Source organism: Sinohyriopsis cumingii, chromosome 6, assembly GCF_028554795.1.
Source record: "Sinohyriopsis cumingii isolate HCF-2022 chromosome 6, ASM2855479v2, whole genome shotgun sequence".
NCBI classification, from domain to species: Eukaryota; Metazoa; Mollusca; class Bivalvia; order Unionida; family Unionidae; genus Sinohyriopsis; species Sinohyriopsis cumingii.
In genome coordinates, this window is record NC_142966.1 from 110,411,060 (window position 1) to 110,433,727 (window position 22,668).

Below are 22,668 nucleotides of genomic sequence, written 5' to 3' on the forward strand. Positions count from 1 at the left end.
CCTAATCGTTAATAGTGTACAGGGTCAGTGCTTCTTTTTTGCTGTGCTAACCTAGAATCTGTGTGCAGTATAAATGGGCACTCGAAATGATGATCGTTTTCTTAAGTGGTTTTTTTCTCCCAAGCAACTAAATGACCTAATGCCATTTTCATCTAAATAGTACGGCTAGTTTGTTTCAACATGGTCATGTCACACACCTGAAATCTCTGGAACTGTTTCGTCCGTTTTTTGGAATAACGCTCGATTTTCAGGAAGGGACGAATTTGTTTTTGTATGACGGAGAAGGTTAGCATTGCTTGAATGTTTTCTTTGGCTAGTTTTGTTAATAGTGTCAGGCCAATATGAGGTTTTCATTACATAAGTAATAACATCGAATTTGTATTGGACAAACAGTTTTATAAACAGTCTCCCCCCGTGCCTCGTCAACAATGGCAGATGCCATTTTCCCTTTGAAATAGACAAAATTGGATGATATAAGTTTAATTCCACACTTTTTCGAAGATTTCACCTGTATTTTCAATGAACATTAACAAAGAAAAGTTTGATACTGTTTAATTCATGTAGCAAACAAAAGATACAGAGTACCCCTTTTGTCTTGGTCGAGTATATTTGGATAATTATATGGGATTTTGGGTAGTCTTCTTAAATTTTACTACAACATTTTGTCAAGTATATATTTTATCTCGGCTTACCTTTATTGCACAGAGAATAATTTATCTGCAGGATTGCCAGTTTTGTTGTCGTTCCGATTTTTTCAGTAATCAAATTATTTACTTTGTCTTGGAATTTAACTGGGCGTTGAAGCTTAACAACCGGTCTCTTTGATTTTCCATCAGTTTGACACTTAAACTGATACCATCAATAAACCTTACTAACAGCCAACATGTCAGTCTTACAACTTTGACCGAAACCTTCACACACTATTGCTAATACATACTTCTTTTGCAACAAAATATCGACTGCCTCTGATCACGATATTGTAATTAACGCCATTGACCTTTTGAATGAAACTTTGTGGCTTCTTCCAGTGTGTTATTATCTTTGAGCTGTTGAATGAAAGTAGAAACGAGACCATACAACAATGTGTAAACTTGCTAGTAGACTTTTTATTGCACCTCGATTTCACTTCCTCCTAGCCCTTTTCCGGAATGTTTATAATTGATCTTCTTGACACTGAGCAAACGTTGTTGTAATATGACACGCTGTTATGGACATGATTCTTTACTCAGACCGAAACGTAACCAAGTCAAAACTTACTCAAGCCAAAACGTACCTAATTCATAACGTACCCAAATTGCAAATTGATCCACAACCGCTTTAAATAATGACATAATTTTAGTGTACTTTGTTTTATATCACAGTGACCGGCCTGATCAGCAATGGAATTCGGCAGATGCAATGAAGCTATATTATCTTTTGCTCTAGCGCAAACGAACATTAAGAAATATGTATTTAAGGCAGGAAGGATCTTTTGAATATATTTATGTTGTGCTTTCCCGTGGAGAAAATTCTACCAACTGATCTGAACATTGCTTGATGACTGCTTCATTTGTTTTAACCAGTGTTCAAATGACCACGTTTCATACAATTGCTAGCGTCCATTTAGAAAATTAATTATATTTTCTATACACTAAAAAGTACGTCATTATTTAATGCAGCACGTTTTGGGTACGTTTTGACTTGGATAAGTTTTGACTTGAGTACGTTTCAGTTTTGATACGTTTGAACCTATTCCCTTAAATGTTGCCTGTCTAAAGGAAGGCTAATCGGAGGAAACCATGCCATCCAACTCTTCACGGTTTGGGGTAAAAGAGAACCTGTCCATTGAATCTTCTAAACCTATTTTTCGATAGTTGTCGGCAGACGTTATCCCTTTGGTATCAGTATTTCGTAAAGTAGCTGCCGAACTGTACTTGAGAAGTTGGTTCCTTGGTGAGAAGGGATAACTAGATATTATACAGCACGACATGACTCCGATTGCATCACTGACAACTGTTCTTATATTCATCTACTTCAATGAATGTTCCTCTAGGTACCTACTATCGTCGTAAAATAGTCAAAATGTATTTATCAATAGCCTTTTCTTCTCTACAAGAAGATATATAAAGGTTAAGACAATGAGGACTGACACATTGTAAAAGTTATTATCTTCCCCCATTCTTCTGTTAGTTTTCAGATTAACACAGGTCGTAGTATTTCTTTATGTCAGGTGAATATTCGTCAGTTGCTGTCAAAAATCTAAGACATAATTGTCTCGTTGAAGCAAAAAATATCGTACCAAGCTAAATAATGAACAGGGCGTTCAAAGCCTTCATCAAGTACACATACAGTTTCTTAGATTCCGTTGCCACTTTCTAGTATCTTTCGCCTCTAATGAAAAGAATAAAACGGCGTACATGTAGAACATTGTATCCAGACTATTTTTATAGCTGAGTGCATTCCAAATATGTAACAGGGTCATAATTGTGAATTTTTAGCTTCACTGGTGATACACTTACCTCGGGTATATCACCTTTGATTTTACGCATCCTTTTTTTATTAAGCCTTCATTCCGTTTCTTTCAGAACTTCTGGGTTCTTTTTACATTCATTTTAAAGCTTAGTACTAACAGATAGATTTTCCTCCTAACATGTATTTGATTTGTATCTCCAACTCCACGATCTCGCGATGCAACTTCAGTGTAAATGTCCTGTCAGGATGCTTCGTTTGCGTAGTCTTGCTCTGTTTTCCATGCAGGTCGCTATGCTTCTGGTTCTCTAGCACCTGCTTACGTAACAGGGTTATTGTTTTATATTCCTTGGTTTATTACTTATTCTTTTTGATTATTTAGGGCAATATTATGTTAAAATGAAACGTTTCCCAGAACACCAGTAATGTAGCCCCTAATCGGTGCACCATCTTAATCCAGATTGCAATCACTCTTAATTATTTCTTTAAACAAATTTTAGAAAGGAATCACAAACAAAATGTAGCATACATCTTCAAAGTATAGTGTTGCGGTTACACAAGTTACCACGGCTCACTAGAGAGATCCTTTAACGTAACTTTGGTAACTGTGTTTTGGTTGATAGATACATTCAATGTTTAGTCAAGTATACACACACATTTGTAATCTACTTTTGTCACTAAGACCCAAAATTATGGGGTACAAATGTTGCTAAGAATTAGATTTAAAACAGTGCACAATTTTAATTAACCTTTAATGCTAGCTGCATCTATGGACAGAAGGAATGCCTGTTTACAGAACTGGTCTTTAAACTAATATCTTATTGCAAGATGAATGGCTGAAGAACAATTCAAAACGCATGCTCATCAGAAAATATAAACAGTAACATTACCTTTGAGACATGTTACATAACCTCAGAATCCCGCAGGCCAGTGTGATGTCTTGGAATATCTGTGAGATTATATGTATAAATTATATGTGACTATTATTGTATATGACTACATTTTATATGTGCTTCTATGAATACCATATTCAACAGATTTCCAGAACTGATAATGAGAGGTAACGCACTAAATTGACATCAGTATCAAATGTAATGAGAATATTTTTTCTCCTTGTAAACCGGATTAAAATTAATTTTGTTTTGATTAATGAAGTATTTCAGTAACAGTTTGTTGTGGTGAGTGGAACAGCAGGTGGAAATTGTTTTTGTGATTCTTTTTTACCTTATATCTGCGTCACACTTATATAATTATCATTAAGTTTTACATTACTTTTGTAATATTAACTTGTGAGTTTGACTTTTTTGCTTGTTGCAATAAAAATGAAACAAATAAAAAAAATTAAAACATCTGACAAGAATAATTTAAATATGAATACTACCTTCTCAAGAATCAGCCATATCTAAAAATAATATCAAGCTGATTTTAATAGATCATGTACATTGTTTTATCATTAAAAAATCAAGAAATCCTGGTCGATATCCGTTATAAATTTCCCAGACGATATTTTGTTAGGAAAGTTAGAATCGTTTACTTTCGTTAGAAGGTAATCCCACAATGCATCATTGTTCTGGAATGGTTTCATACTGAAGTAATGCATAGCTGTAATTTCTTTAGACTGGCTCAAAGAAACAAAAGACTGTCAAGCAGTTTCATTTCACCTCTTGGCCTGACAGAGGTGTGCCCGATACAGCTTCAAGTCTTGTTCAATTTTGGAATAAAGTCCGCCATTCGGAGTGTGCTCTTGACTCACCGATTCTTGTTCATTGCAGGTACAAGTTTAATTATAACCTGATAAAGAGTTCTTAATATGTTTTTTTCTCGTGTCTCTGTCTTATGTATGTGTGTGCATACAAGAATGGGCTTTTGATGATCTAGAAAGCTTAGTAAGTGCATTCAGTCAGTATTATAATAGTCAAACCTAATTTAGCTGACAACTGTATATGAATGCCACTCTAATAAAGGAGTACATTTATAACCCTACCTTTCTAATTGTGTTTAAATTTTGTTCAGCGATACAATACAACTGTTCATAAAGGACATCATATATATATATATATATATATATATATATATATATATATATATATATATATATATATATATATATATATATATATATATATATATGGGGGGGTGGGGGGGTGGTTGTGTATGTAATGTCACATTAAATATTTAACAATATTGGTCATGAAATTTCCAGACGTTTTTAATATTTCTCCAGTGCCGGTATTGGACGGACTGGAACATACATCGCTCTGGACTATAGTTTTGATGAAGGAAGTGAAGAAGGATATGTCAACATATTTGAATGCATTAATAAACTGAGGGAACAGAGAGTAGGACTTGTACAGACCACGGTATTTATCATCATAGCTCATGAATTTAATTGTGATGCCCGTTTATGAAATGCTGCAGTTTAAATTTGAAAAGGTTATCGTGGGAAGTATTCAAAAATATTATCGTCACTACTAAAATACCATGAAAGTATGTGACATTTGTCTTGCAAAAGCAGTTTTCAATGTCTTGAAGAAAAATCTGGACATATTAAATAATAGTTCTCAAAAAGTTGGAAAAAATATATCAAATAATTCCTATTGACGTTGCGATTAAAGAAATTTTACATTAGGATTTCCTTAATAATATGTTTATGAATCCTAACGGGTGAACCAAATTCTAATATAACTTTACAAACATTACTTTCCCTAAATGTCTCTATACTTGCGCAGGCACACAGGTCATTATAATAAAATGTATTGGCATTCATTGCAGGAGCAGTATGTTTATTTGCACGAGGTTATTTTAGAGGCCTTCCGAAACATTGGGAACGATATGTCTGCCGATGATTTCAAAAACCATTACGCACAGATGCGACATATTGATCCAGAGACGAAGCAAACCAAGCTTCTCACTGAGTTTGAGGTATCTAACGTTTCTTGTTATGGCAGTGGAAAATTGGATGGATGCGATATCTTTTAGTAATACAACTATCCCATAATTTTGTGCTGTATGACTGTATTTTCTGCATGTGTTAAATACATGATTTAATTATAAATTGGTTTCTTATTCCAATACACACTGCATAATGATATTGGATTTGTCGTTATTTAGGATTTATTATTTCCATTTAACAAACTGACTTTTGTTTGTGGTTAATCATCAAAAATATTTTTATATATAAAGTGCAGTTTAACAATATATAAGGGCTTTAATAAATTGTTTCTGTTTCTACAAATGCAATTTTCAAACATCGTATTGGTTTATGACAATGAAAGTGCTAAATAATAGTTTTGAAAGAGTATTTTTGTTAATTCCGTTCTACTTGTTTGCATGACGAAGCACGCAAAAGGATCATGTGATTAGCTATCAATATTATAAACCAATTTTGACCTGAAAAATGAACATGATTACCTTGTAAGTTTCAGACATAATTATATTAAAAATAAAGTTTGTCAGTAATGGAAAGGTCGTAGTCAAACACCATAACAAAATACACTAAAGACTCACAACAATAAGTTCGCCTAAATTTTTCTTATTTTAATGTCATATTCCATTTTACCCACACCAATCCAATCAGCCGCAAAAAAAACAATCAAAGCATTAATTCATAGGTTAATCAGTCGGTTGGACGTTTCTTATCTTGCATTTTTGTGCATTGTAATGTTTGTTAAATCAATATTTCATTTAAAACGCTACGGACGGTTGTATTTCAGAACTTGCAAGAAGATGAACGCATTTATTTTGAAATAGATCGGATGAGAGTTACGAAAGGCTCTGACGCAAAAGACGAATTTCGGGATGGAAAGCTGCCTGAAAACAAGACAAAAAACAGATGCAATAATATTTTGCCTTGTATGAGCCATTAAATAAAACTGATATATCAGACTGCATTCAAAGCATAATCTTATACTGTAATATAACAAAAAATAATATCGATTTCAGTCGTATAGGACACAAACACATTTCTTATTTACATGTTTTATATACATGAATTAAAGCTAGTATGTCCTTAATTTGAATAGATTGTACGTCATTTCTTTGGATTGTAAAGACTGACGAAAATACGTAGAATGATAAAATAATTTGAAATATTAAGGCTTTGGTCTGGGGACACATGCAAACTTCAATTTAAGAAAGTAGAAAAGAACACTTGTATGAAATATGGAATATAAGGTAATCTCTTTGATTTAGAGTTGCATTTTACGAAATGTAATATTATTGAACTTAATATGCATAACAATTATTTAACAAATAAGCAGTACATACATATACTGCAATATATCTTTACTAATTTGGGAAGCATTCTAATCTCAATGCCTTACTGGTCGATGATAATAATTATAATGTTTATGTATTATTATTGTTATTGTTATTATTATTATTATTATTATTATATACTTTAAGTCCTTCCGATGCTAATTTTGTAAGACATTATTTTATCTGCATGTTGAGTAACTTACTGTGGTTTTTGATAACAATGAGCTTGTATGTGACGTGAAAGTTCCCTGGTAGTGCTTAGTGTATAATTTGTGAAGTGTGATTCTCCTGATAATGTCATGTTCATAATCTGTGCTTTATTGAAGAGGACTATGCATCTGGCCCGGTCTTTTGCATCCTGTGACCTGTCTCGATGGTAAAATTCCCATGCAATTCTCATCTCGCTGCGTTGTATCCTGTTGCCTGTCTCAATGGTGGGATTCCCATGCAATTTTCATCTCGCTGTGTTGTATGCTGTGACCTGTGTCGATGGTAGAATTCCCATCGAATTCTCATCTCAATGTATTGTAGCATGCGGCCGGTCTCGATGGCTGAAGTTTCATGCAATTATCACTCACTGTGTTGTACCTTGTGGCCTGTCTCAATGGTGGAATTGCCATGTAATTCTCATAGCCCTGTGTTGTTTCTTGTGGTCTGTCTCGATGGCAGAATTGCTATGCAATTTCCATCTTGCTGTTTTCAATTACTTTCTCTACCTGTGAAAATACCACACCTGTGCTACGTTTATCATATCTTTACTGGACGTTGACAGTGGACAGCAGAGGCAAGTTTGACTTGATGATTGTTTTCCTCACTAATTTGGCAAGCTTTCTAATCTCACTGCCTTACTGGTCGACTCTTGTAGGTCCTTTTCGCATGTTCTGAACCATATATTATTATTATTATTGTTATTATTATTATTACAGCGGACAGGTATCGGCCGTATTTGTCGACGTTCGTTCCGGGTCTCAATGACTACATCAACGCAGTTTGTCTTCCGGTATTATTGTTCGTTTGACGAATATTTATAATATGTGGTGACCGATTTCTGTTTTATTAATTCTAATATCTTTTTATCGTTAGATTTTATTGAGACCCTTTTTAATATTTTGTCCTATATCAATACGTTATTAGTAAACGTTTGCATTATTGTATTATAAGGAATCCTGACTTTAGTTTACAACAGATTTTGTGATATATAAATAAATTTATCTTATGAAATTGTTTGTAAAGAGATATGTCTGGTAGCTCTTTTCTTTCCTAACTACATGATATTCCAAATATGACCTATTAGCAATAGGTATATTATAGTTACCAGATTAATAATTGGATTACTTCTATATTATTATTGAGGATGTATGCTTGTTTAGTAATGATTAACGTTTCATGACTTATGTTTAACAAGCAGTTTTTCTTTCTCCATCTCTAGACACGATACAATGGAAAAGGTTTGCTTGTGACACAAATGCCGTTACCTAACACAGTTATAGATTTCTGGCGACTCGTATACGATTACGAAGTTCAGTCGATCGTCATGATGAATGAAGCAATTATGCCTGGAGAAGCGGTAAATATTTTGTGTGTTCGTTTCATTTCTAAAATAAACTTAATTTTTTAACATTGTTTTAGATATATAGGTCTTTTATGTCCACTTTGTATTGTTTATTCAGAAAATTTACTAATGAATTCGATCAATGGATCTATTTCTCGCCCTTACAGGCAGGGATGCAATGTATGCATTTTGCCCTAACATTCCATGTGAGCTATTTTCTATGACAAGCCATTTTTTAACAAGTCCTATTCTTGTGTCACAATATTTTATTGGTACGTTTCATAAAGAAAAGTCCAAAAGAATACATAAAATAAACGTTCATAGTATGCCATGCGATAAACATCGTATTCAACTTTAGTACATTCCTTGTCTTTTAAGTATACTGTTAATCAAATGGTACACTATTAAAATGCATGTAGCATAAGGGTCCTAAGAGAAGAATTCTTTTTAATAGTTATCATAAATACTGGTACGGACATAATTCTTCTTCTACCTATTATTATTATTGTTATTGTTGCTATTAAAAGGAAGCCAATTCATACATTACATGCTATTAACTCTCATAATATTCAATGTTGCATGGTATAGTTATATTTATTTACCATTATTGAATTTTGTATTGGTAACCAGATTGTTATATGTCAAGCGGCATGTTGATTAATCACACTCTAAATATTTGCAAACTTTATTATTTTGTGTAATTTCCTAATGCAACAGGATTGAAACTGAATGGATGCTTGGATTGAATGATAACTCAACACAATGTGATGGTATGAAAGTTTATAAAAAGAATAAATGTTCACTTTAATACATATGAAAATTGACTCGCAGGCCCACCCACTACATATAATATACGACTACCATACTGAACGTGTTACATATTCAGATATGTATAACAAAACTACAAGTATGGTTCTTACATCCACACTGTGCGCAATGAAAAGAATATGATTTACAGAAACATACGATACAAATGAATAAACACGAGCACGACTGACAGAATCGTATGACGAAAAATAGAATAAGTATGTTGTACACAACCATATCATACCAAAAAATAATAAATATGGTTCACACAACCATATGCCACAAAGTCAATTAAGTACGGTTCAAACAACCATGTGATACAAAGAAAATGAAATATGGTTCACAATCATGTGTCTTGTATAAATTATACAACATAATGGTCCTTATTTAGGAGTTGAGAATTTACGTCATAATTCCTCCTCCTTCTCCAGAAGTATGAGTCCATATTTAACAATTCCCATCATGAAACAGATACACTCTCGGTAGAAATGGCTTCATTGCCACATTATGGATAATACCTTCACAATCCTGTTTCTTGAATCCGATCTAGCCGTCTATCCATCCATCCATACATACATCCCTATTGATGTAGATGGAAATAAAGAGTGTTGACGCTCACTGACAGGATCACTGTGTCGCATAGAACAATAAGCCTGCTACAAATGCACACGAGCAGGGTTAAAGTATCCGTGCACACCGTGCTATACGAGTATCTCGCCGCGAACGACCGACAGCAAGATGCAAGTATTATTCATTCACACAAAACAAACAAAAATAACGATCCACCCTAGGTAACGCTATATACGTTTATCAAATTAATTAACCCAATTGTTCTTAAGGCGTACTAAATTATTTTCTTGCCTTATTCCGTGACACCTAAGGCGATTTTGTTTCTGGGACTAGTACATTCCTCAACCCTAACACAGTTAAATTTGGAAGATTAATTGCATGTTTCTATTAGCATGCATAAACTTTGAAAACATATTACACACTAAGCACGATACAAACCTATTCTTAAACATTGATTTGATCATACTATCTTTGTATATGTTAATTCAAATAATACTCTATCGGTGGATGTTATTAGTTTATTGTTTTTATAAAATACTATTAATATTGAGACCATCGGTCGTGTATGCCTTCTTTTGAAACCGTTGGTACTAGTTCTTAAAATTTATGTGGTCAATAGTGCGAACTTTCGTAGCGATATTCAGATAGTTATGGCTTGTGTTACATAGATTGGTGTGTATTGGCCTGAGAACGACGAGACTTTCCGGCATGGGCCTTTCGTAGTGACGATAACATGTAACGTTGAAAAAGGTAGCCACATTGAAAGGATGTTGCAGGTTTCAAAAGACGGGGAGGTGAGACTTGAAAATTAAGAATAGTTGTTTTTGACAAACTTTTCTTTTCGTCGTGCTTAGATTATAGCATAATAATATCCCATCTCTTCAGTTATTCTGATGTCAGTTGTTTAGATCTTCATCATGTCTTATTAAATATATATTTTTTCACTCTAATTTAATAACCGTTTGCTGCTTTCATCAAAATAATTTTTTGGTTGTTACATGCAGACTGTTTGATTTATTCAAGATTGCGTATCCGTCATTTTCTAGCGGAATTAATGGATCTCTGCTACAATATTTTACATACTGGCAATCTTTGTCTTCATATAGTTCTATTCTAAGACTACCTTTAAAAAAATAACCTGTCCTTGCTTCTGATAAATTACAAAAACTAATTTTATTTTCTTTCGAAGTGAAGGAGCGGACTCTATCATTAAAGCAATTTGCCTGCTCTGTTTGGAGGTTAAATGATGCAGTTCCCAAAAGTATGGATGGATTCTTAAGCCTCATTGATGATGTGGAAGACTGGAAGAGACAGTCAGGCGAGAGACCGATTCTAGTGCATTGCATGTAAGATTCTGACTCATTAACTGTTCTCAGATTTATATTTGTCTTCTCGTTTTGTTTGATATTTGAAAAATTACAAAGGAGCACTTGTCTTGTATGTAAGCATGCAAGCTATAATATATCTTTACAAACCAAGTTGATCTTCATGCCAATGGTTTAATAGACAACATTTCATTTAACCGAAATTGGCATAGACATTATTCTTCCTCATCAGAACAGGTCATAGCCTTATTAAAATGTCTATCATGCATCCGCTCTATATAGAAAGGGTTTGTAACTGTTTGCTCTAAAGCATTTTACCACATTATTGTCTATACCATGCCGAGGAAATGAGAACTTAGTGCATTTCCAAAAACACACAGAAGCAGTCCACAATGGCTGTCCTGTGTGACTAACGATCCCAAAACCCTAGAATAAACGAAGACTCCAATGCTCTACACACTGACCTACCGCGAACCCCATACAGAAGGATTAAGCAAGCAATAGATAGATCAAACGGGACATTTAAAGACTAATAACAATAAACGAGCCATATGGTTTCCATCATTGAGCGATTGCCAAAATTATCGTGCTAAGTATTAATATAAACCTAAGATAAATTTTGACCTACTCTTCTGAACCAAATAAATCGTGCAAAAAGCGATGATCACCATGGCATGAAGCTACAATAATCTTGAGAAAAAGGTTTCGCTTGCGTAGTTGTTTGCGGGGAAAGGCATACATGGCATCCCCCCCCCCCCCCCATTTCGTTATTTATCATGATCGTATGGTACTGTTAACTTAATTCTTACAGGAACGGTGCTGAAAGAAGTGGCCTTTTCTGTGTTCTGTGGTGTGTCCTTGAGAAACTCAAGTCCGATAGAGAGGTGGCAATTCGATCAATCGTCCGACAGATGCGTATTCGAAGGCAACACATCATCCCAAATTTTGTAAGTATGCAAATAATCGAACTCTTTCTACTTCGAATGTATTAGATATTTAACATTAATGTTACTTCATAAAGGCGAATTATGTTGGAAACGTATTTAGAATAAAACAGAATTCAATATTATATATAATTTCAATGACGATTCTGCTAATATATTCTTGCAAACGTGATAGATCTCAAAGCTTGTAGTTTCACACAAATACCATTTTAAGTGTGTCTTTCATAATATTGTTCACTAATAACACATTCTGCATTTTATTCAAAACTTAGCATTACGATTTTAATTGCTACGTTCTTAGACAGTTGCATATTGCACAGAAGGATAATTAACAGGAATATAAGGAGCGTCATCCTTGTTAATAACGATGTAAGCATTGCATGAACGCGTAATTTTATCATTATTGCTCAGTGTTTTGCGCAATTGTTTAATTTTTATATCATAGTTGTAGTTATTCTTTGAAAACTCCAGCGACAATGTATTTGTTTCAATACGATTGATCAACAATTGAGACTATGTACTTCATATAACGATTGTTTCAGGAACAATACAAGTTCTGCCATGACGTTATATTCTACAGTCTGGACAAATCTACCACGTATACCAACATTTAATTAAGAAACACAAGCTCATCTAAGAAACTGTCCGGAATGAGTCGAGTTCCTCCAATGTGTAAATTGTAGTTTACTTATCAGTAGCCATTACAACAGGATGTACAATATCGGATTTGTGAACATTGACTAAAACAAGTTAGGGGATAAAATAGATATTGTGTTTGTTAAGTAGGAAAATCATTCCTATGGACACGTTTTCAGCTGCTAGTTGGTAAGCAGTTTCGTTTCACACTGATTACATTTTGATATTTAAGTATAAAAAATGCTAATATTAAACTAAACATAATAGAAATTAAAATTAAATTTGTATGGTAGATAACAAAAGCAAAAAAAAAGAAAGAAATATCCAGTCTTACGCGCCATTGTAATTAATATTACGGTACTAATCGCTTGTTTAACATTTATTAGAAAACAGTCCTGACGTTTCGTGTTTCAATATATATATATATATATATATATATATATATATATATATATATATATATATATATATATATATCGTTTGTGCCGTTTAATTTATAAATTTGGTTTTAAGGAGAACAAAGCTTGTAGAATTGGACAATATTTTATTTTTAATAAAGATATAAAAATATACAAACCTCGCTAACACTACAATATTTGGTACTTGTTGGGGTATAGCATTTCAATACATATAGCATCAAACACTTTTTTAAATAATGAAAGATATAAATCTCCTTTGGTTTGCGTTTTTCTTCATCAACACATATTATCCTAATAAAATTAATTTACAACATCATAACCAGAAAAGAAGAACAAAGAAAAAAAGAGCAATAAAGAATATATATATATATATATATATATATATATATATATATATATATATATCAGCACACGTTACTTCTTACACATTAAAAGTCAAATTTGATAAAATGTTTGCTTTTTACTCTTTGTGACAAATATTATTTGTGAAGAAAAAGTTGAAAGGTAACGAATATGTGACTCTCTCATATGAAAATTGGTATACTTTTTTCCAAATATCAACATTCTTTAACCATAACATTTGATATTCAACACTAAAGTATTCTTTAAGAATATTACGTGCTTGGTTCAAATGTACCTTCTCGCGAGGTATTGTTATGTTATTTTAAAATGCCTTTGAGATGTTACAAATCCTGAACATATTTGAAGTTCACAAAGACCAAACTTCGTTTGTGACATTTCTGATCGTGCTAAGTAATGCATTTTAGTCCAGTTTCTATGCATGACCGTCAACTATATCCAATGTTGGTACACTTTACGGTTTTATAAGGATGCATAAAAGGGTTTCGTCAAATCAAGTGATGAATGCAGTTCTTAGAAAATACCTCTATGCAAAATGCCTTGTTTTAAAATAGTACAACAAGAAATGCTCAATATCACTGGCCTACAGCTAAAATGCTTCCGAAATAAATACAGTCAAACTTTACTAATTCTGGGTCACTGAAAACGAAAATGATGTTTAAAATTGTTGATTGGCTCTCAACCCCACTTCATAACACAAGGTGAACTGAATGTCAGGGATTTAAGGCGGGGCTATTGGAGTCCAGACTACAGCTTTGGAATCTCCTGGCAGGTGATGTTAGGGTTTCCATGTTCCGCGAGGGACAAAAAGATCTTGTCCCATTCTTCTTGATCGATGAGCCAGTCGAGCGATTTCACCAGGACATAGCAACAATGGAGAAACGCTGTCAGGGCAAATGGAACCTATCAATGACGCAGACTATTGCTGTACAGTGACAAGAGATGCTCTATTTAATGAATACAAGAAACAAGCCAATACGTTCTGTGTAGACACTGAATAATCATTAAACTATGTAATACCTAACAGTTTGTTGCCGTTTGTTTCATAACAAAAATTATCTGTATAACCCCTTTACTGTTTTTCAAAGTGTTACATAAACAGGATAGGTGAAATATTGTCATGGAAAGCAACCATAAACACAAGAAAAGACCTAGGTTTACAGCTTATGATGAAAACTCTACTATGTACATAACAATGCATAGTAAAAAAAATCTAAAAACTTAAATATCTTGAAATAATAGCTTACACATTGTTTAATTGTCATATTTGAATACAGCACATCAAAGTCCATAATAAATAGCACATTGTATCTCTGAAGCAAAATGTAATTGGTACTGTAAATTTTAACTGTCTTCTTCGTTTATTATTCTCAAACACGTACTAAGTCACATAAGTTTTAAAGCATGTTTGAATAAAAAAACCGTTCATCATTTTAAAAAATTCCTTATACCTTTTATTAAAACTTTTCGGTTTATTTTATTGTTTGTCTCCTTCAACAGAAACTTCTAACAGAGTATATTTGTTTTGTAGGGTCCTGTTCGAATGAAGTTTGTGCAGTTAACATGGCGAGAAAGTTTATAGCTCGCGAGAATTTTGATAACTGTCTCATTTCGAAGTGTGTAAAAACGCGCTTGTTCCACGGCAAAAGCATATTTCTCTAATATGGATGGGATATTTAAGAACTGCCAAATTCTCTAAAATAATTGAAAAATTAACCTCAAGCAAACAATTGTCCTGCTACCTGTAGCTTTATTTGATTTATAATTTAACAATTTCATACCCATATGTCCAGAGACTACAACTTCGCAAAGGTTAAATGTAAAGTTACAATCCTATTCTTCACGCTGATCTCCACAGATTGTGCTTAATACTGAGATAATGATGTGTTTATTTGGGCCTTCTCTGGTAATACTGAGACAATGATGTGTTTATTTGGGCTTTTCTCTAGTAATATTGAGACAATGACGTGTTTATTTGGGCTTTCTCTGGTAATACTGAGACAATGATGTGTTTATTTGGGGTTTTCTCTGGATAATTCAATTCCAGGCTAAAAGTACTGTTCGTTAATTACGAAAATTTGCAAGGCTTTCTGCTATGAGTTCATAATGTTTGTTTTACATTTACAAATGCAGTTATGTCTACAGTTTTGTTTATAATACAAAGCTGAATGCGCACTTTAAAGCTGCACTATCTATTAAATATTTAAACTAATTCTGTTAAAATCATTTAACCTTCGACGACCTTCATAAAAATCATGCAGTGTTTAAAAATTAGTAGTCATCGCAACATGTGTACTAATGCGTAGATGGAATCTATAATTTAGTAATTGAAATATGCTGCTGAATATCGCGTTTAGTGTTACTGTAAAGCAGTGATGTATGCATTATTATTATTATTATTATTATCTTCTGTTTGTTAGTTTTTTCTGTTTATTTTTAATTATATGCTATGGAATATTATATGGAGAATGTGTCCTTGTAAAAATCTAGTTTATTTTCTATTTGACCTGAATCATTTTTTTTATTCTGTAAGAAAAACAATATATAGCAAATAGTTTCCTATAAGGATGGGTTAAGTATTAGGATTATTATCTTGGATTGTATCAATTACATTGCGTTTACCGCATTTTATATTCGAATTAAAACGAAGATTTTATTTTTTAACCATTAGGAACCTTTTAGAAGATTATTTTCCATTAGAATGAAGTTTTCTTTTAGAAAATGCTAATTGTAACTTGAAGTCAGGTGCAAGACCAAATAATCTCGTTGCTGTAGAACTTATTCATACGTGCTTTGCGATCTGAGCAGAATCAATTGTATTATTGTTTTCTCCAGTATTACATTTCGACTAGAATTTTATATATTTAAAATAAGCATGCAAATACAAAATACTCATAAAAAATAAGATTATTTAAAATAGAGACTTGAATTAATAGTGAAATTTAAAATATGATTATATTCTAAGATTGTACATTTGTGATCCAACTAAAGACTGTTGACACATCACCACAACACGGGCCAACACAGGCACATCAACACTTCTAGCATTGGATTTATTTTAATTTGGATATCCACTTACGTGTATTTAGAACTTTAATCATTATGACAGTGTCTGTAATTCTAGGATTACTGAAGATTTAATTGGCAATACCATGAGTTAATTTATATTATATTTTCACGTTGTATTCCATGGAAATAAATTAATTTTTGAATTTTACAAAGCTTGTTGATTCTTACTCTTTTGCATTGCTTGAATTAAGACAATATAGTCATAATAATAGGCAAATATCTATTTAGTAGCATTAATCATGACAAAGAAACGTGAATGAAAACTTAACTGTTATAGTTGGTAGTATATTGTTCCTAGATCAAGGATATCCGCTGAAAAATTATCTCATTAATCTAATTATAAAGATGCAATCGAGTACTACAGTGGATGCCGTGCTTGTAGAAAAGCATGACATATTCCATCTGCATCTTGCTTGAAACATTTTGCCTATTCGACCTATAAAAACGGTTTTTAAATAGTGCGTTAGGTTATATTATTTACATTCAAAGTGAACAGAAGCTTGAAATACCATTTTACTTATAAAAGGTTTTGCATTATCTGACACTATTCCGATTATAGAACAAAAATTTTAAAAAATCACAGTAAAGGACCTTAAGGCGGAGAGAAAATGAAGCAAATAATGTGTTCTGCGATGTTAATTTGAACATCAATGTCATTAGTTTCTTTTTATGCAGTTTTCAAGCAATGTTGGTGTGTCTGTGGGTTGTTTCCAGTGTGTTGGTCTCTTTCAGATTGGTTTACCACTGCTTTTTGCATTTTAGACTCTGTTCATGGGTCTATACATCCTATATATGGAAAATCCAGGCATAAAGAATTTTCCCTTTCATTCTTTTTCACAGTTTAAATAAATAAATAAAGCCTTTGAGAATAAGTTATTAATTATGACTCATGTGTTGATATGTATCTCGTTTCTATTCAGAATTGTGTGATTATTAATTAGCAAATCATCTATTATTATTATTATTATTATTATTATCATTATTATTATTATTATTATTATCATTATTAGAAGAAGAAGAAGAAGAAGAAAATGGATAAGTAGTAGTAGTACGGGTAGATACTTGTGTGTGCTTGTGTACGAGTGAGGTGTAGATGAACTGTATTGCCATTAGCCCCTGTGACCCATCGGTATACATATGAAAAGTATGGGTCTCCTGGCAGTAACCTGATTTTATTTGATCCTCAAACGTCACCTATTTTTAAATCCACGGAGACAACGATAACAGAAAAAAAAATGTTTTGTGCTCATGATTATAATACTTAATTTACACAATATGATGACATTTTTTATCCACCCAACATGCTGCTTAAAATACATCAGATTAATTACAAACTGAGATTCAGTCGGGGAAATGCATATCGGATAAATCGTGCACCTTAGTCGACTGAATGTTTCTCATCAAGCCAAAATACATTAATCGATAGCGTGCTATGTTTTTCACATCGCGCCACATCTTTTACCTAGGCGGGAAATTTTCTGTTAATGTGTTAAAATATTTTTTTCTGATTTGAAAATCTGTCGGCGTTATCACCTGCAGTGTAGAATGCAGACAACACTGACCAAACAAAACAATACTCGTTGTTTTTTTACATTAAGACAGTTTTTCGTATTTTGTTATCTGCGCTGGTAATTCAATATTTGCGCCACCACGAACTTGATCTTATTTAACTTTGTGGAAATTAATATTATTAATACCATCAAATTCCCATGCGGGACCATTTGGCTGATAGTTTTCTATTTTGCTGTGAATAAATTTATGGATCAGGTGCATGATAGCATTAAGTTATGATCCCCTCAAGACAGCAATAGCACGTGATGCTATCCAGGAATTTAACTTAACAACACGATATGTTTATCTATGGTGTCAAGTAATTACTTTTAATGCTGCTGAATATCATTAAATCTCCACCACGACAGCTCGATCATTCTATAATTGGGTCAGCCTATTTAACTGTAGCCTCATGGCTGGCTATCTCCACAACTATTGCAATCTTAGTTTCCTCACATATGCAATTTGCTGTTGGATCACATATTATATTTAAAAACATCTCAACGCTATTATTTGTAAAAGCAATCTGCTTACCCTGCCGGTTAGCACGGTTATTTATCCTCTATATTTTAACATGTTTCTTACCCTTACTCCTTCTATATTGCTCTCAGTTGTTTTTTCGGTTACAGAATCATTTGCTTTTCCAAAGCACATGAACGTTATTGAAATATTATAAACTCTGGAGCAAAAAACAAGCAATAATACTTGTGTAATTACCACTGTCTTTAATTTAGGGTTGATATGTAGACCGGTTTTACCTTTGACGCTGCGACTTTTATTGCTTTACCATTTTCATCGGTAACGTCAGGTGACAAATACATCTTGAGGGTTTGCCGTTTAATATGTTAAACTATTGATTAACTTGATCTATCTTCACATGGATACAATGACAATTAATAAAACAGTTTTTATTAGATATTGTTGTTCTAGCTGATTTTGTGTAGCTGTAGCCGCATAAATTTTTTTATATTTTATAACACCAGCTATTATAGTCAGAAAATGATCATTCTCGTTTTCTCACCCCAGACGGGTTTACTCTATCCATGGCGTACTGTTACATCATCAGCGTGTAAACATAGTTGTGAATACTTTTAGTTAACGCACCCATCCCATCCTTGGTTAAACCATCGCTAGGTTGATGTTATAAAGTATACAAGCTAGGCCGCGGCAGGGTCATCCTACTGCTGAATATAATTAATACATTCGTGATTGAGTATTTGCTCGTTTGAATTTCTGATATCATGTGCGGGCACGAAATAACTCCGCGGTTATTTACTCTCGTGTTGATTCAAATCGATGTTGCTGGCGCTGCTCTCCTTTAGATCCTTGTCAATCCCGATATTGTTGCCATGTTTAATCCTCCAGTCAAGGGTTGAACTTATCCTGTATAGGCTGCAAATATTATGAATGCCACCTCGGTAAAGTGAGACTTAAATTCACTCCAGTTTGATTTTGCGATTTATCTAGCAGTCATGCCCTCGTCTCGTTTAGTATGCTCATCATGGTGTAAAAAACATGGTATTGAAGTAATAATGATCGTCTCGAGGCGGTACCACCCGTAGTCAGATCATACAAGCTTATACAGCATGCGGTTGTTGCGCAGCAAAATCCAAAGTTAAACTGGTTTTGAGAAAACACCTTTAGATTAAAAATGCGCTTTGGATATAACCACGTTCCTGCGATACGATTCGCCATTGTCACAAGCTGATTCGTTGATACCCCGACGGAGGTGTAGATATTATCGCCTGGTAGACCAACCGTGTCCATCTATGCATAATCGCCGATGTTTATATTTTTGAAGTTACCAACCGAGTCGTACATTAGATCTGTTGCGAAGGATTAAGCTGGTTCATAGCAGATTTCTAACGGGACCATATCGGCTATTTTTCTGCAGTGTTAATCCAGGGCCGGTTAGACCAGTTGGAAAGAATATTTCCTTTTTTTGTAGGTAATATAATTTATTTTACTTTTCACCGACTGTAATACTTGATCAAGTACGGCGCGTCAACCAGGATCAACACAAACAATAAGAGCATTTATATTTTGTTAGAAAATTTTCTTTGGAAACGATATTGTCGTACATGTGATTAGGATTCGTCTCGATGAGTATGGTTTTTATACCGAAATTCAAAGTCATCGTTCAAAAATATTTCAATGGTTGATTCACTGCGTTTAACTGGGCGGTGGTGTTTACTTGTTCATGTTTCATATGCCGTAATTGCCGTCACGACTGCAATAGCTAGTGATGCCAATGTATGGCCGTCAACCACGTCGATTCCTAGGGCGAGAAATTTTAAGAAACCATTTACCAGGCAACCGATAAACTATGGAAGTGCTGCAGCGGTCTATGCTGCTAAATCTAACAACTAGTACTAGTTCTTAAAACGTAACAACAAGTGTTTTAACTTTTCTTGTAAAGTTGGATCAGGTGATGGGGATGGACCTTGTGATGGTGATTGACCAGGTGTTGCACCTGGTGATGGGCCAGGTGTTGGACCTTATAGAACCGCGGGCTTTAACGACAATATCATCACCGCTTGAACTCCAACAACAATAAACATTAAAAGAATGTTCATATCGGCTACAAAACAGGCGATTAAGTTACCACGAGATTATACCATGGTCATGAATCTTAGAAGCAGCGACGCATTACTTTCCGGAAATCCCTCGGCGATACCATCATCGCTGATCACTAAATAAACGAGCTCTTTTTAATGTTTCGTCATTTGTTCTAAACACACCAAGTTTTCTATTATTTCTGCCTCAAACATGTAGAGTTTAAAGGATTCGCTGTGGATCCTACTCATTTTTGGCATGTCGTGTTACTTGATATCTATATAAAGTTATTATCACTATTTCTGAAGTGAAGATTAGGAACCTTTTCTATTCTGAAAAAATATTTTTGATAGGATACCTTAAAATCTGTATAAAAAAAATTATACTTGAAAAGTTATACTTTCGCAGCAGATCATTTATTGTGCGAGAATCATATCCAGATTCAGGTATTCTTGCCTCAGAGTTTGTACCATCTGGCATCGGTATAAGGTCAAGGCATTTAATCTCTCTGTTAGCATCACTGTGTAGTGTAATTCTTCCAGGTAAGTCTCGTAATTTCAGGTAAACTTCCTAGCTCAACCTGATATATTAATGTTCTTGAAATATCATCCGCAGGTTGCTCAATAAATGTTGTCTCCTATTGGCCGGTCTCATCACGGTATCTCATTAACCATTCGGACTTCCATATTATAATATCACTCAGTCGCTTAACCTTTTATAATACGTATTCTAGTAAACAATGACTCATTTCGGAAAGAAGCTTGATCCACATAGCGTGGTACGACAGCTCGCTGGTGTTAAAGAAGTAATATTCGTTATTGTAGTCTCACATTCCACGATTGATCAAAATCAGATTCCCCTATCATGGATGAAATGATGTTGTTGCTAACGATCAAATCGCCGACAGTAACTGAAGATTGGAAAACATAGGCCAAGCTATTATACAAAAGGTTTATGTTAAGTTTGAGGGTATCGAGGTAATATCGATTGATGATTACAATGTCTGCATGTGCTACAGCGGTCAACATATATCGGGGAAAAAACGCTGTTTACAAAGGTATAGCGTTTGGTATCGATGATGATATCAATATGAATCGGTGCTGCAACAGGCAGTGCATAAGCGGGTACGACAAATGCCGCCGTGGCAGATAATTTTTAAAACGGATTGTGCATTCCACTTGATTTAGAGATAACTGACGGCCATGCACCATTCCACCCTAATTGATTCAACGACAGATTCTCCTTGGAATTAACTGTTAACACTTACAACAGGGTGATTTTGTCCACTAACACCAAAGCGAAGTATACAAACTCAGATATCGCGTTGGAGTTTGAGATAATTGAAAGCTCAGAGATATCTTAAGATAGATGAATCTAAATTGACGCTTTTAAATATTATCTAGTCCATAAAAGTAGGGTGTTAAGTGTTTCTAAATTATGCAATACTTATTTAGTTCACGCTTAATGCTCAATTGCAATGACATCAAGCACATTAGTTACAAATGACATTCAGTTTTAGTGAGCTGATCCGTAACCGTATACTTTCACTCTCAAAAACGCCTCGACCCCTGCTCCCATTCTGGCAAACTCTGATTGTAAAAAATCCTTTTGATGATCATGTGATACTGGACACCACTGTTTTAAACTATATTTTTGTCTCAAATACAAACTGACTTTGTTAGGTCATAGCAAAGGATTGCTGGACGATTTTAGAAGGTACAAGAACATGTAATGTTCATTTACCCCATCATAAATACCTTTTTTATTACAAAGCAATAGCATTAGTCTGACTAAAAACAGCAAAGTACACATCCGATAGGCTAATTCGTTGGTGTCGATGTTTACAGGAATATAACATATATTACATCTACACATACTAAAACGCACACACACATTATATGCCGATATGCTGTCGCGACAACCATCCAGAGAGTTATGGTCTCATGCTCTATGATCCATTTACTGAGCTTACCTGCATCCAGAGGCCAATAACATATTGTAAGGACACCTGCCATTACGTACAGGAAATTTCAAACATGTTTTTCTTCAGCAATATCATGATTCAATAACAGGCAGTTGTCATTTGGGTTTGCAAAAAATCATATTAAGCTACTAAAAGCGTTTGGACTCGATAGTACCTTAAGACACCCAGTTTCGATATGACTGTGTAATGC

General features: G+C 33.8%; 1 protein-coding gene across 11 annotated transcripts in view; it reads left to right on the forward strand.

The window, feature by feature from the left end:
- LOC149797708 (receptor-type tyrosine-protein phosphatase delta-like) overlaps positions 1-18,854 on the forward strand; it is a 263,521-nt gene extending 244,667 nt beyond the window's left edge. For 7 of the 11 annotated variants that reach the window (XM_089962635.1, XM_089962634.1, XM_089962639.1 and 4 more), the window contains 10 exons: positions 4,066-4,220; positions 4,673-4,808; positions 5,221-5,370; positions 6,162-6,300; positions 7,632-7,705; positions 8,135-8,272; positions 10,303-10,428; positions 10,829-10,980; positions 11,771-11,906; positions 12,446-18,854. In XM_089962635.1, coding sequence (XP_089818761.1) covers positions 4,066-4,220; positions 4,673-4,808; positions 5,221-5,370; positions 6,162-6,300; positions 7,632-7,705; positions 8,135-8,272; positions 10,303-10,428; positions 10,829-10,980; positions 11,771-11,906; positions 12,446-12,517 — 1,278 coding nt within the window. In that variant the 3' untranslated portion in view covers positions 12,518-18,854. Of the gene's footprint in view, positions 1-4,065; positions 4,221-4,672; positions 4,809-5,220; positions 5,371-6,161; positions 6,301-7,631; positions 7,706-8,134; positions 8,273-10,302; positions 10,429-10,823; positions 10,981-11,770; positions 11,907-12,445 lie in introns of those variants that run through there. The other 4 variants (XM_089962636.1, XM_089962643.1, XR_016421863.1 and 1 more) reach the window with 4 other exon arrangements.
- The last annotated feature ends 3,814 nt before the right edge of the window (positions 18,855-22,668 follow it).